At 36.3% G+C, this 14327-nt stretch overlaps 5 protein-coding genes across 6 annotated transcripts; 3 read left to right on the top strand and 2 right to left on the bottom strand.

The window, feature by feature from the left end:
• Positions 849-5395, bottom strand: LOC104789779 (putative nuclease HARBI1). 2 transcript variants are annotated; one of them, XM_019246152.1, is made up of 4 exons: positions 5251-5395; positions 4613-5146; positions 4470-4527; positions 849-2654 (listed from the first exon to the last, which is right to left on the bottom strand). In XM_019246152.1, exon 4 carries the CDS (start codon positions 2226-2228, stop codon positions 906-908), a length of 1323 nt encoding a protein of 440 aa, XP_019101697.1. In that variant the 5' UTR covers positions 2229-2654; positions 4470-4527; positions 4613-5146; positions 5251-5395; the 3' UTR covers positions 849-905. The 2 variants fall into 2 exon arrangements, with proteins under 2 accessions (XP_019101697.1, XP_019101696.1); XM_019246151.1 differs by lacking the exons at positions 4470-4527; positions 4613-5146; positions 5251-5395 and adding an exon at positions 2994-3085.
• Positions 2826-5357, bottom strand: LOC104789780 (glutathione S-transferase T3-like). The gene is made up of 5 exons (XM_019245436.1): positions 5346-5357; positions 5251-5276; positions 5065-5146; positions 4470-4527; positions 2826-3768 (listed from the first exon to the last, which is right to left on the bottom strand). Exons 1-5 carry the CDS (start codon positions 5355-5357, stop codon positions 2990-2992), a joined length of 957 nt encoding a protein of 318 aa, XP_019100981.1. The 3' UTR covers positions 2826-2989.
• On the top strand, positions 5952-8464 carry LOC104789781 (glutathione S-transferase T3-like). Its single transcript, XM_010515428.2, has 6 exons — positions 5952-5963; positions 6033-6058; positions 6163-6244; positions 6670-6696; positions 6782-6839; positions 7583-8464. Exons 1-6 carry the CDS (start codon positions 5952-5954, stop codon positions 8134-8136), a joined length of 759 nt encoding a protein of 252 aa, XP_010513730.1. The 3' UTR covers positions 8137-8464.
• LOC104789782 lies at positions 9082-10404 on the top strand. Its single transcript, XM_010515429.1, has 3 exons — positions 9082-9613; positions 9809-9937; positions 9989-10404. The coding sequence occupies exons 1-3, from the start codon at positions 9082-9084 to the stop codon at positions 10402-10404; spliced, it is 1077 nt and encodes a 358-aa protein (XP_010513731.1).
• On the top strand, positions 10786-11537 carry LOC104788174 (thionin-like). Its single transcript, XM_010513883.2, has 3 exons — positions 10786-11082; positions 11167-11250; positions 11355-11537. Exons 1-3 carry the CDS (start codon positions 10854-10856, stop codon positions 11450-11452), a joined length of 411 nt encoding a protein of 136 aa, XP_010512185.1. The 5' UTR covers positions 10786-10853; the 3' UTR covers positions 11453-11537.

Below are 14327 nucleotides of genomic sequence, written 5' to 3' on the forward strand. Positions count from 1 at the left end.
GGTTAAAAAGGAAGAAGCGTAAAACACGTTGTAACAAACCTTTTGTCCCTTCCAGTGAATAAAGCCAAACCCAAAATCTTATCTGAGATTCTAGTTCTTGCAGTGTACGTTTTTAAACCTATGTACAATAACTTATGTCATCCAAGTAACTAAAAAATCTTTGCCCTACCATGCCTTAATTCCACTTATGTGCTCTCTCATACAGCAAATTCTTTAGTGGAACAAGATGAGTATAATGAAATAAATATACGGTTACTCTATCAACATACAAATCATATACTTAGCGCTAGCATGCAAAGCAAAAATTGAATAGTAGATGTTTACAATATATAATATCAAATTCAACGTTTAGTTCATAAAGTTCGCTAAATGAAACAAGTTTTCACGAATAAATTTTGATTTTTCCCAAACATAAAAAGTTATTTTGAGCAGATTCGCCGAAGGTAAAATAGTTTGGGGTAGCCATTGCGATAGGGTGGTCCAGCCTGTATGTAGATTTTATATAGCTTGTTGGAAACACGTGAACTAAAGTGTGTGGTGGAAAACTGTAGTTAATTTTGGTAGGTTGAGAATGGAAAACACGTGAACAGCCTGGTGTGTGTAACACACCTATCCCCTGTAAGTATATAAGAGCATCATTATTGGTAGGTTGTTAATTTTAGGGTTCTTAAAATTTTTAATATTAAAAAGTATATTTTTATAAGTTAAGAACTTTTGTTTGTTAATTAAAATTGTACTCCTCCAATGAAAAGCTCTTAGAAATGAGGTTCTTAGTTTTGAAAAAAAAAATTAATGTTTAAATGTTTAAACAATGAAAATATTATTATTGCATTTCATAAACTTTTAAACATACAAAACACAAAACATATTAAAATAGAAGTAGAAATTACATATGGGGAAAAAGTTTAGTTGTAATATTGATTTGTGGCAAATTTTTGCCAGATATTCTCAACCAAATCATCCTTCAATTGTTGATGTTTTTCCTGACTACGAACTTCCTTCGGCTTGCTGAGAATGGTCATCAAATTGTTGACATTTGAAGGTCTATCAGTTGAAAATGTAGAGTCCACATGTGAAGTTCTGTGTGTTTCTACTTGTGCGAATTCTGTTGGATCCAACTGTCTATACCCATCTCGTTCGTCTTTTACTATCATGTTGTGAAGTATGATACACGCTCTCATTATCTTTCCAATTGTTTCCTTATCATGGACAAGATCCGGATTTTTGACTATAGCGAAGCGAGATTGCAAGACTCCAAAAGCACGCTCGACATCTTTACGGACAGCTTCTTGATATGTAGCAAACAAGGATGCCTTTGGATCTTGTGGAATCCGAATAGATTGGATAAAAGTAGCCCATTTTGGATAAATACCATCGGTGAGATAGTAAGCCAAATGATACTCGCGGCCGTTGACAAAGTAATTAACTTTTGGAGCATGACCTTGTAATATATCATCAAAAACCGGAGAGCGATCAAGAACATTGATATCGTTTAACGTACCTGGAGGTCCAAAAAATGTGTGCCATATCCACAGATCATGTGACGCTACAGCCTCTAAAATGATGGTTGACTTTCCGGATCCACGTGTGTATTGACCTTTCCATGCGGTCGGGCAATTCTTCCACTCCCAATGCATACAATCGATGCTTCCTATCATCCCGGGAAATCCTCGTAGCTCTCCAATATCGAGTAAACGTTGAAGGTCCTCTGGTGTGGGTCTCCTTAGATACTCATCTCCAAATAAATTTATAACTCCTTCAACAAAATTGACCAAGCATTGCATCGTAGTGGTTTCAGAAATCCGGAGGTATTCATCAAACGCATCAGCTGCACGACCATATGCCATCATACGAATTGCTGCTGTACACTTCTGTATTGCAGAGAGACCGAACCTTCCGGTAGCATCTCTTCTTTGTTGAAAGAATAGAATTTCATTAGAGAGTCGATCAGTAATACGCATGAACAACGCCTTGTTCATTCTAAAGCGACGACGAAAAAGATGAGGAGGGTATGTTGCATCTTCACTAAAATAATCGTTCCACAAGCGGATATGTCCATCTTCACGATTTCTTTCAATATGGACTCTTTTTTTCCTTGGCTTTCTTGCTTGTTGGCGATCAGCATGAGCAGCACTAATATGATCGAACGCTTGATCATACACTTGCTCAAATCGATCATCAAGCACTTTGTCCAAATTTTCAAAATTATTACTAGAAGAAGATGCCATTTATTTCACGAGGCAAAATGACGAAGATCAAAATAAAGAAGAAGATATGGAGTTGTGGAGTGGTAAAAGAAAAAGATGAGCAATGAAGTTGTAGTAGAAGAAGTATTAACTTATTTGAATTGTAGTAGGAAGAGAAGAGATAAGAGTTGTGGGAGTTGTGGAAGTAATATATGACGATCTTATATAGAGTGGCACAAGTCAACTACATTAACAAAAAATAACAAAGCAGTCACGAGCAACAAGTACAAAGAAGTCACGAGGCAAACAATTACAAAGAATTCACGAGGCAAACAATTACAAAGAAGTCGGCATAAAAAACAAGAGTAAAAATGGGTCCTTGAAGTCACGAGCAACAATTCACCAAGCATTCTTGTCATAAACCTGTGTTTAGTTGTCTCTTCGATCCACGAGCATACTTGTCTCTATCTGTCACAAGCCACAACAACACATCCATCAGTTTAACATCGCAAGAACACATAAAGGTTGGTAATCAAAAGCACAAAAACATAATATGACACAACAGAAACTGATTACAATAAAAAGTCAAGAACACAAACAGATTAAACATCACATTAAAACTTCAACAACAGAAACCGATTACAATAAAAAGTCAAGAACATAAACAGATTAAACATCACATTAAAACTTCAACAACAGAAACCGATTACAATAAAAAGTCAAGAACATAAACAGATTAAACATCACACTAAAACTTCAACAACAGAAAAATATGACATTAAAACATGAAGAACAGAAACCGATTACATGAAAATGTCATCAATTAGCTTGTTCTTTAAAGCTATATCATGATCAGTTAGTGGCTCTGTTTTTGCAAGTATCATTTCAAGGAGGTTACGATTGCTAATCTTCTCTGTCAAAGCAAAATTTTTTTGCTTTAGCTCCAATATCGCCTCTAACTCCAACAGATACTTGCTATCTTCATCATCAGTGGCTGTTTTCTTCACATTCTTTTTTTTTGCCTTTGAAGCCTTAACACCAGGTGGACGAATCATTGAGTCATCCTCTCTATGGTTCACTGGTTGGGAACTTGAAGAACCGTCCATACCCTTCCTTCTTTTAGCCGTTCCATTCCCTTTAGAAGATGAACTAGCACACCATTTCTGATCATATCTAAGCTCAAGCCAAGCATGTTGTAGGGTGAACTTTACCTTGTGATCATTGAAGTATATTTCGTTGGCTAGCTTCATAACATCATCTTCATTTTGGCCACTTGATCTCTGTTTGGTTGCAGCTTCGTAGCATCCAACAAACTTGCACACATTGTCATTTATCTTCCCCCACCTCTGCTTGATATGACTAGGGGCTCTCTTTTCTAAACCGACAACCTTTGGACTTGCATTGAAATATTCAGCAACCCATTTCCAATAAGCTTCACCTTTTTGACCATTACTTACTATGGGATCCTTGCTCGTGTTCAGCCATGCACCAATGAGCTCAACATCATCCGCTGGTGCCCATTTATTTCTTGATCTACGACCTTGTGATGTAGCATCAGAGCATTGAGTGCTAAACTCAGGAACTTGGATTCACCAAGTTCAATACTTGGTGAATCTATTTCATGAGGATTGGTGTGGGTTTCTCCTTGACTATTTAATAGGTCCATGAAGCCAGGAGAGTGGGTATATGGGTTCATGGAATCGTTTTCTTTTAAATGAGAATGGAAGAGATTGTTGAATGGTTTAGAGTAAATTGTTTGTACTTTGAAGGAGGAATGCTTAACTATATAAGGTGAGATTAACTTAGTTTGAAAAAGATTTGGTTGGTGTGGTTAAGCAATCAATGTTAGAGCAAAGAGAAACGTTTTGGTGGTTGTTGTTATTAGCAATCAATGTCAAAGTACACATTTACCTAACATAACACAACCAAACATTGAACTCAAAGACCATAACACTAAGCATTGAACTCAAAGACCATAAGTATGATGTAGACATTCCTAATCAACACCTAACAAGCATTTATTCTACCCACCAAACACAATGCAATCAATAAAAATTATCTACATATATCAAAGCTTTCTCACAAATACAATTCAAAGTTTAGAGAGCCACAATAACTATGCAATGTGAAACGGTAAAGGTGTGGGGAGAGCTTGAAGTGGACAAGGTGTGGTTCATATGCCCAACTATATGCATTTATTATAAAGCAAAAACCTTGACATAACTAGAAAGATAGAGAAAGCATGTGAAGATGAGCAACTTCATAGAGTTTAAAAAGACGTACCTTTGGTTCTGCTGCAAAGGATTAAAAACCGTGTAGCTAGAGATGATTGTGTTGTTCCCTAAACCGTGACAAAACGAAATAAGATTAAAAGACAAGATAACCCAACTCTCGTTTAATTATCAATCAGTCTCATGGGTACAAACCTGGATGCAACTTAAGAGTCGACACTTCTGAGGATCTCAAAAGAGAGAGCGAAGCTACTTAAGCCTCTCAAGTCAGGAGCTTGATGAACAGAGGAGTCTCTCAATCAGGAACAAGCTCCTCGGAAACGAACATGGAAGGCATTCGAGAGAGAAGACAAGTAAGAGAGATATCGAACCATAGAGATATCACTATGACATGTTTTTTTACTTTTTCTTTTTACGAAAACTCTATCTATTTCACATGTGCCTCTAAGAATCAATCGGGAACAAGCTCCTCGGGTGTTTGTTTAGAGTTTAGATTGTGAGTGTATTCAAAGCTCATGAACAAGGCAAACCTCAAAATTCAATCTCACACTCAAAATCAAATCCATACGTAATCCTAATAACATAGTGAATATGTAATTGTAAAGCTTTGGTTTTCAACAAAGATCCTTGAACAAGACAAAAATTACCTTGTCAGATTCCTCATCTCCTTTGGATCTTCCTCCTAAAACAACCACAAACATATCACTTATCTCCACCAGATTTTCCAACCTGTAATCCAGTGAAATACACCATCAATACAATCAATAGTCTTTAATCAATAAAACCACGGTTAGTGAGTGAGATTGAATCGAATCGGTGAAGAAGAAACTCACCGGAGAGAAGAAGACAGTCGGATAATCTTCAATTTGGTGAATAGGACAGTCACCGTCGCCGATTAACTGACCCAGAGATCCGCCGATTAACTGACCCAGAGATCCATAATTGCGACTATAAACTCCGCTTGAGATCTGCTGTCGCTGGATAGGACAGTCACCGTCGCCGATTAACTGACCCAGAGACGCTTGAGTCACTGTCGTTGGAGGTCACCAAAAATTGAAATCGTTCTCCTCTGTTTGCATGTAACTCTTCGCGAGAGAGAATGAAGAGGAGAAAAAAAAACAAGTTTTCTTTTTTTCTAAAATGTTCGACCCAACCAGTTTTGACCACGTCGATGACTTCAAAGGACTCTTAAACCTCTTAGTTAAGAAGTCTTTCTTAGCCTATTCACCAATTTTGATTTAATTTTAATCACATTATAACTAAGAACTCTTAACTAAGAGGTTTAAGAGTCCTTTTAAGTCATCAACGTGGTCAAAACTGGTTGGGTGAAACATTTTAGAAAAAAAGAAAACTTGTTTTTTTTTCTCCTCTTCATTCTCTCTCGCGAAGAGTTACATGCAAACAGAGGAGAACGATTTCAATTTTTGGTGACCTCCAACGACAGTGACTCAAGCGTCTCTGGGTCAGTTAATCGGCGACGGTGACTGTCCTATCCAGCGACAGCAGATCTCAAGCGGAGTTTATAGTCGCAATTATGGATCTCTGGGTCAGTTAATCGGCGGATCTCTGGGTCAGTTAATCGGCGACGGTGACTGTCCTATTCACCAAATTGAAGATTATCCGACTGTCTTCTTCTCTCCGGTGAGTTTCTTCTTCACCGATTCGATTCAATCTCACTCACTAACCGTGGTTTTATTGATTAAAGACTATTGATTGTATTGATGGTGTATTTCACTGGATTACAGGTTGGAAAATCTGGTGGAGATAAGTGATATGTTTGTGGTTGTTTTAGGAGGAAGATCCAAAGGAGATGAGGAATCTGACAAGGTAATTTTTGTCTTGTTCAAGGATCTTTGTTGAAAACCAAAGCTTTACAATTACATATTCACTATGTTATTAGGATTACGTATGGATTTGATTTTGAGTGTGAGATTGAATTTTGAGGTTTGCCTTGTTCATGAGCTTTGAATACACTCACAATCTAAACTCTAAACAAACACCCGAGGAGCTTGTTCCCGATTGATTCTTAGAGGCACATGTGAAATAGATAGAGTTTTCGTAAAAAGAAAAAGTAAAAAAACATGTCATAGTGATATCTCTATGGTTCGATATCTCTCTTACTTGTCTTCTCTCTCGAATGCCTTCCATGTTCGTTTCCGAGGAGCTTGTTCCTGATTGAGAGACTCCTCTGTTCATCAAGCTCCTGACTTGAGAGGCTTAAGTAGCTTCGCTCTCTCTTTTGAGATCCTCAGAAGTGTCGACTCTTAAGTTGCATCCAGGTTTGTACCCATGAGACTGATTGATAATTAAACGAGAGTTGGGTTATCTTGTCTTTTAATCTTATTTCGTTTTGTCACGGTTTAGGGAACAACACAATCATCTCTAGCTACACGGTTTTTAATCCTTTGCAGCAGAACCAAAGGTACGTCTTTTTAAACTCTATGAAGTTGCTCATCTTCACATGCTTTCTCTATCTTTCTAGTTATGTCAAGGTTTTTGCTTTATAATAAATGCATATAGTTGGGCATATGAACCACACCTTGTCCACTTCAAGCTCTCCCCACACCTTTACCGTTTCACATTGCATAGTTATTGTGGCTCTCTAAACTTTGAATTGTATTTGTGAGAAAGCTTTGATATATGTAGATAATTTTTATTGATTGCATTGTGTTTGGTGGGTAGAATAAATGCTTGTTAGGTGTTGATTAGGAATGTCTACATCATACTTATGGTCTTTGAGTTCAATGCTTAGTGTTATGGTCTTTGAGTTCAATGTTTGGTTGTGTTATGTTAGGTAAATGTGTACTTTGACATTGATTGCTAATAACAACAACCACCAAAACGTTTCTCTTTGCTCTAACATTGATTGCTTAACCACACCAACCAAATCTTTTTCAAACTAAGTTAATCTCACCTTATATAGTTAAGCATTCCTCCTTCAAAGTACAAACAATTTACTCTAAACCATTCAACAATCTCTTCCATTCTCATTTAAAAGAAAACGATTCCATGAACCCATATACCCACTCTCCTGGCTTCATGGACCTATTAAATAGTCAAGGAGAAACCCACACCAATCCTCATGAAATAGATTCACCAAGTATTGAACTTGGTGAATCCAAGTTCCTGAGTTTAGCACTCAATGCTCTGATGCTACATCACAAGGTCGTAGATCAAGAAATAAATGGGCACCAGCGGATGATGTTGAGCTCATTGGTGCATGGCTGAACACGAGCAAGGATCCCATAGTAAGTAATGGTCAAAAAGGTGAAGCTTATTGGAAATGGGTTGCTGAATATTTCAATGCAAGTCCAAAGGTTGTCGGTTTAGAAAAGAGAGCCCCTAGTCATATCAAGCAGAGGTGGGGGAAGATAAATGACAATGTGTGCAAGTTTGTTGGATGCTACGAAGCTGCAACCAAACAGAGATCAAGTGGCCAAAATGAAGATGATGTTATGAAGCTAGCCAACGAAATATACTTCAATGATCACAAGGTAAAGTTCACCCTACAACATGCTTGGCTTGAGCTTAGATATGATCAGAAATGGTGTGCTAGTTCATCTTCTAAAGGGAATGGAACGGCTAAAAGAAGGAAGGGTATGGACGGTTCTTCAAGTTCCCAACCAGTGAACCATAGAGAGGATGACTCAATGATTCGTCCACCTGGTGTTAAGGCTTCAAAGGCAAAAAAAAAAGAATGTGAAGAAAACAGCCACTGATGATGAAGATAGCAAGTATCTGTTGGAGTTAGAGGCGATATTGGAGCTAAAGCAAAAAAATTTTGCTTTGACAGAGAAGATTAGCAATCGTAACCTCCTTGAAATGATACTTGCAAAAACAGAGCCACTAACTGATCATGATATAGCTTTAAAGAACAAGCTAATTGATGACATTTTCATGTAATCGGTTTCTGTTCTTCATGTTTTAATGTCATATTTTTCTGTTGTTGAAGTTTTAGTGTGATGTTTAATCTGTTTATGTTCTTGACTTTTTATTGTAATCGGTTTCTGTTGTTGAAGTTTTAATGTGATGTTTAATCTGTTTATGTTCTTGACTTTTTATTGTAATCGGTTTCTGTTGTTGAAGTTTTAATGTGATGTTTAATCTGTTTGTGTTCTTGACTTTTTATTGTAATCAGTTTCTGTTGTGTCATATTATGTTTTTGTGCTTTTGATTACCAACCTTTATGTGTTCTTGTGATGTTAAACTGATGGATGTGTTGTTGTGGCTTGTGACAGATAGAGACAAGTATGCTCGTGGATCGAAGAGACAACTAAACACAGGTTTATGACAAGAATGCTTGGTGAATTGTTGCTCGTGACTTCAAGGACCCATTTTTACTCTTGTTTTTTATGCCGACTTCTTTGTAATTGTTTGCCTCGTGAATTCTTTGTAATTGTTTGCCTCGTGACTTCTTTGTACTTGTTGCTCGTGACTGCTTTGTTATTTTTTGTTAATGTAGTTGACTTGTGCCACTCTATATAAGATCGTCATATATTACTTCCACAACTCCCACAACTCTTATCTCTTCTCTTCCTACTACAATTCAAATAAGTTAATACTTCTTCTACTACAACTTCATTGCTCATCTTTTTCTTTTACCACTCCACAACTCCATATCTTCTTCTTTATTTTGATCTTCGTCATTTTGCCTCGTGAAATAAATGGCATCTTCTTCTAGTAATAATTTTGAAAATTTGGACAAAGTGCTTGATGATCGATTTGAGCAAGTGTATGATCAAGCGTTCGATCATATTAGTGCTGCTCATGCTGATCGCCAACAAGCAAGAAAGCCAAGGAAAAAAAGAGTCCATATTGAAAGAAATCGTGAAGATGGACATATCCGCTTGTGGAACGATTATTTTAGTGAAGATGCAACATACCCTCCTCATCTTTTTCGTCGTCGCTTTAGAATGAACAAGGCGTTGTTCATGCGTATTACTGATCGACTCTCTAATGAAATTCTATTCTTTCAACAAAGAAGAGATGCTACCGGAAGGTTCGGTCTCTCTGCAATACAGAAGTGTACAGCAGCAATTCGTATGATGGCATATGGTCGTGCAGCTGATGCGTTTGATGAATACCTCCGGATTTCTGAAACCACTACGATGCAATGCTTGGTCAATTTTGTTGAAGGAGTTATAAATTTATTTGGAGATGAGTATCTAAGGAGACCCACACCAGAGGACCTTCAACGTTTACTCGATATTGGAGAGCTACGAGGATTTCCCGGGATGATAGGAAGCATCGATTGTATGCATTGGGAGTGGAAGAATTGCCCGACCGCATGGAAAGGTCAATACACACGTGGATCCGGAAAGTCAACCATCATTTTAGAGGCTGTAGCGTCACATGATCTGTGGATATGGCACACATTTTTTGGACCTCCAGGTACGTTAAACGATATCAATGTTCTTGATCGCTCTCCGGTTTTTGATGATATATTACAAGGTCATGCTCCAAAAGTTAATTACTTTGTCAACGGCCGCGAGTATCATTTGGCTTACTATCTCACCGATGGTATTTATCCAAAATGGGCTACTTTTATCCAATCTATTCGGATTCCACAAGATCCAAAGGCATCCTTGTTTGCTACATATCAAGAAGCTGTCCGTAAAGATGTCGAGCGTGCTTTTGGAGTCTTGCAATCTCGCTTCGCTATAGTCAAAAATCCGGATCTTGTCCATGATAAGGAAACAATTGGAAAGATAATGAGAGCGTGTATCATACTTCACAACATGATAGTAAAAGACGAACGAGATGGGTATAGACAGTTGGATCCAACAGAATTCGCACAAGTAGAAACACACAGAACTTCACATGTGGACTCTACATTTTCAACTGATAGACCTTCAAATGTCAACAATTTGATGACCATTCTCAGCAAGCCGAAGGAAGTTCGTAGTCAGGAAAAACATCAACAATTGAAGGATGATTTGGTTGAGAATATCTGGCAAAAATTTGCCACAAATCAATATTACAACTAAACTTTTTCCCCATATGTAATTTCTACTTCTATTTTAATATGTTTTGTGTTTTGTATGTTTAAAAGTTTATGAAATGCAATAATAATATTTTCATTGTTTAAACATTTAAACATTAATTTTTTTTTTCAAAACTAAGAACCTCATTTCTAAGAGCTTATCATTGGAGGAGTACAATTTTAATTAACAAACAAAAGTTCTTAACTTATAAAAATATACTTTTTAATACTAAAAATTTTAAGAACCCTAAAATTAACAACCTACCAATAATGATGCTCTAAGAAGTCTTTCTTAGCCTATTCACCAATTTTGATTTAATTTTAATCACATTATAACTAAGAACTCTACCTAACAACCCCCGATAAAGATACTCTAAGCAAGTCTTGTTTCATCATCATTTCATCAACACAAACTAAATATATACTGTGATCAAACAAGTAAGAAATCAAAAGATGGAAGGCAAAACTGTGATTCTAAGTGTTCTCATAATGAGTTTGGTCATCGCACAAATTCAAGTGGAAGCAAAGAGTTGCTGCCCAAATACAAGTGCCAGAAATATCTACAACGCTTGCCGTCTTCCGGGAACCCCCCGACCAGTTTGTGCATCACTCAGTGGATGCAAAATCATTAGTGGGGGTACATGTCCGAACGGATATAAACATGACACTCTCCAAAACTCAGGTAATTTTTTTATATCGTGCTTTATCATGTCAATTGTTGCCAGTTCCATCAAGGTTAATTTATTTTTTGAAAGTTTTACTCTAGGTGATGCTGTCTCTGTCAATGAATACTGCAAGTTGGGGTGTGCATCTTCAGTGTGCGGTGCCATGAACACACTCCAAAGCTCTAGTAAAAAGAAGCATCCAAACTCAAAAATTATAATATTATTATTTATCTTCGAACGGTAGACAAGAGAAAATGTTAACCCATTCTATTACTGTTTCGCTGAGTAGATGCGAGCGAAATTGTGAATGGAGCGATAGCACAATGCGCAAAGGCATGTTCTAGTTTCTGCACCAAGGGATCGACAACTAAAGTTGAGACTGCCTAAACAAGCGTATCCATGAAGTTACGACTTCCAAGTTTCAGAATGTTATTTTCGTTGTTTTCAATAATTGTGTGCATGTGAAAAAAAAGAATGCTAGAGTTTGGTGCTAGTATTTGAATAAGTTATTTCCAGTTTGTGTGTGTGTTATAGAAGGTTGTCAATCCTAGATTGTACATGACTTCTATTAAATAAAAAGTTTGGTCACTTTAATATTTATTATTACTCCACAGTTGCTACAGAATTCTTGCCCTAAACATCACTAGCTTATAAGGAGTTCATATCGATTTTTTTTTCTGGCCAAATCAGTATCTAAAACATTTATTGCATTAAAGATTATACAAAATATCCACTAGATTAGAACTTCTACTTAATTACTATCATCTAAATAAAGAATGATGTGTCCTTCTCGACCATTTTATAAGTAGCTCATTTAGTTTTGAAAAAAAAGAAAAAGGAGAAGAAAGATTGAAATAATATTAAGTTGTTTTGAAAAAGGAAGTATGCATAATAGTGTAACCGTATCTTTTTGTTTTTTTTTTTATCCAAAAATTTTGGAGACTTAAACTATGCACTTCTCAAGAGCTTTCATGTTCGTGGAACATTGCCATGGATCTGTCAATCTGGATAATGCCATTTTTAACCGATAAGAGAACTTGCTAGCTAGCAAGTTATTATCTGATATGAATCCACCAAATCTGATTGATCACAAGATCTCAAGAGTTGACAAGCTTTGATGCGGAAGATGGACGATGATAGAGATGGTGATGGAGTTTGCGATCCTAAAGACAAGAACAAGAGAACACAATGACGACACTTTGTAGAAAAACTGAACGTTTAATTAAATCAATGATAATAGCTAGGTGCTTTACAATGAAATCGAAACAGAGCTTTTATAGGCTCATATACAATGGTCTATACAAACTAAACGTGGAAAAAAAAAAAAATAATATGGAATTGGAGCCTTGATGATGAAATCGGCCAAATAAGTAAATGTCTTGAGGACATGCTTGGGGAGGTAGGTGCGACTTGTTGGGAAATTATAGAAGCAATTTAGAGCCTCTAAAACGGCGCTAAACATAAAGGAACAAGCCATTGAAATGTTACACCTTAAATGTAAATGGTTCCGAATATGGAAGGTATAAGCTCCAGAAAAGGGAAGGGTCTCATTGTCGTGTATAAGCTCCAGAAAAGGAAGGAGCTGTTGTGAAAACTCCTTTAGTGCTCCTAGACAGAGACTTGCTTACCTGACTGACATTACTGACAGCATACAAGGTTGCTCCAGCCAATGAATGGTTTAAAAAAAAAATGGGTTTAGGGTTGGAATTTGGAGAAAAAGGTGAAACCTTTTTCTGGCGAACTCAGACGCAGTAAAGCTGATAGAGGTAGAGGAGAAGCGAGAGGATCTGTCCCAAACCAAGTCCAATTAGAGTATTCTTCGTCTTGATCCCATTGAAATTGAAACACACCATTGTTGTTTGTTTTTGCTTTCGTTAACCAAAACAAGCCGGAAAAAAACAAACCCTAGTTGCAGCCGGTGAGAAATTATGGTGAATGCATGATAACAATACGAATGGATCAAAGCATCAGATTCAGAGAGGAGAGAGTGAAAGCTCTAGTCTTTTGGAGCACACGCCGCTGCAAAATCGTTGTACTTTTGGGTAAATTGAAAAAAGTCAAAGGGCCTCACTCAGAAGGTAATTAGCAAAAGAATCCGGGAAGAAAATAAATCAATGGAGATGCGAGCTTTTCGAGAAGACAACAAACTGTGCCATGTCTGTATCAGAACAAATTAGATTGTTTTCAGTTTTGACTTTTGAGTTATGAGAAAAAAAGATAAAAGAGTGAAGACATAACGTGAAACGCGTGGGAAAGTAGAAGAAATAAACTCGGTAGTATTTTTTTCTTTCAATCTTGATGGGCCTTATATCGGGCTTTGTTAGCCTCTATACGAATTTAAAAGCCTCAGACGTAAATTAACTAATAATAAAATATGGAGATATAATTAAAATTAGAATTGGATATTTTTAGACGCCAAACTGACCATTTGTTTTCTTTTTTTCTGAATAATGAAAATGTTTGGTTTTTACTTTTTAGCAATTGCGTTAGCAATAAAAAACAAATTGTTTTCATTTAAAGTTGTAATTTGAGTGACCATATCAATCCATCTATCATTAAGTTCAATAGTTTAAACTTTGTAATTTATAAAAGAAATAGAACAGTCGAAATTATGATTCAACTATTTCTACTTTGAATTTATTTTTAGTCAGTTATATAGTTTTGGACTACTTTAAACTTTACAAGAATCTTCTTAAACATTTAATGTTTCTCGTTGAATATCATCAAATCAGTTAGAAAACACTTTTCATAGTTTTTATATTACAAAGCAACTGATTTAAAGTTTTAAACTAACATATATATACACAGGAATATCTTCAGATTAAGGTCGAACAAAGCCGACAGAACCGACCAAAATGAATGAAGTCTCAAAAACGTAAAAGACGCGCAAAATAAAGAAGAAAAAAAACCTTAGGGAAATAGAATGTTTTATTTTATGAGTCAGAGAGAAGGAAAAAAATACATTAACATGACTAACGTATAATAAAATGATGTTGACATAAAGCAAAAGCTACAGAGAAAGCATTAAATATCATTTTTTTGTCGAATGACTGACTTAAGTATATCATCCCAACAAAGATTTTTCCTCTAATAAGCGCGTTTTTGCTTCTCTGTCTCCTCCAATTTATATACGAGTCATCATCTCTGTCTTTGCTCTAAAAGCTTTTCTGTCAAAACAATTTCATTTCCCCACGTCTGTTTTTTTTTCTCTTTCTCTTCTAAAATTCTCTTAAACCAAAAAAAAAAAAAAAAAAAAAAAAAA

Source organism: Camelina sativa, chromosome 5 (assembly GCF_000633955.1).
Source record: "Camelina sativa cultivar DH55 chromosome 5, Cs, whole genome shotgun sequence".
Classification (NCBI taxonomy): domain Eukaryota; kingdom Viridiplantae; phylum Streptophyta; class Magnoliopsida; order Brassicales; family Brassicaceae; genus Camelina; species Camelina sativa.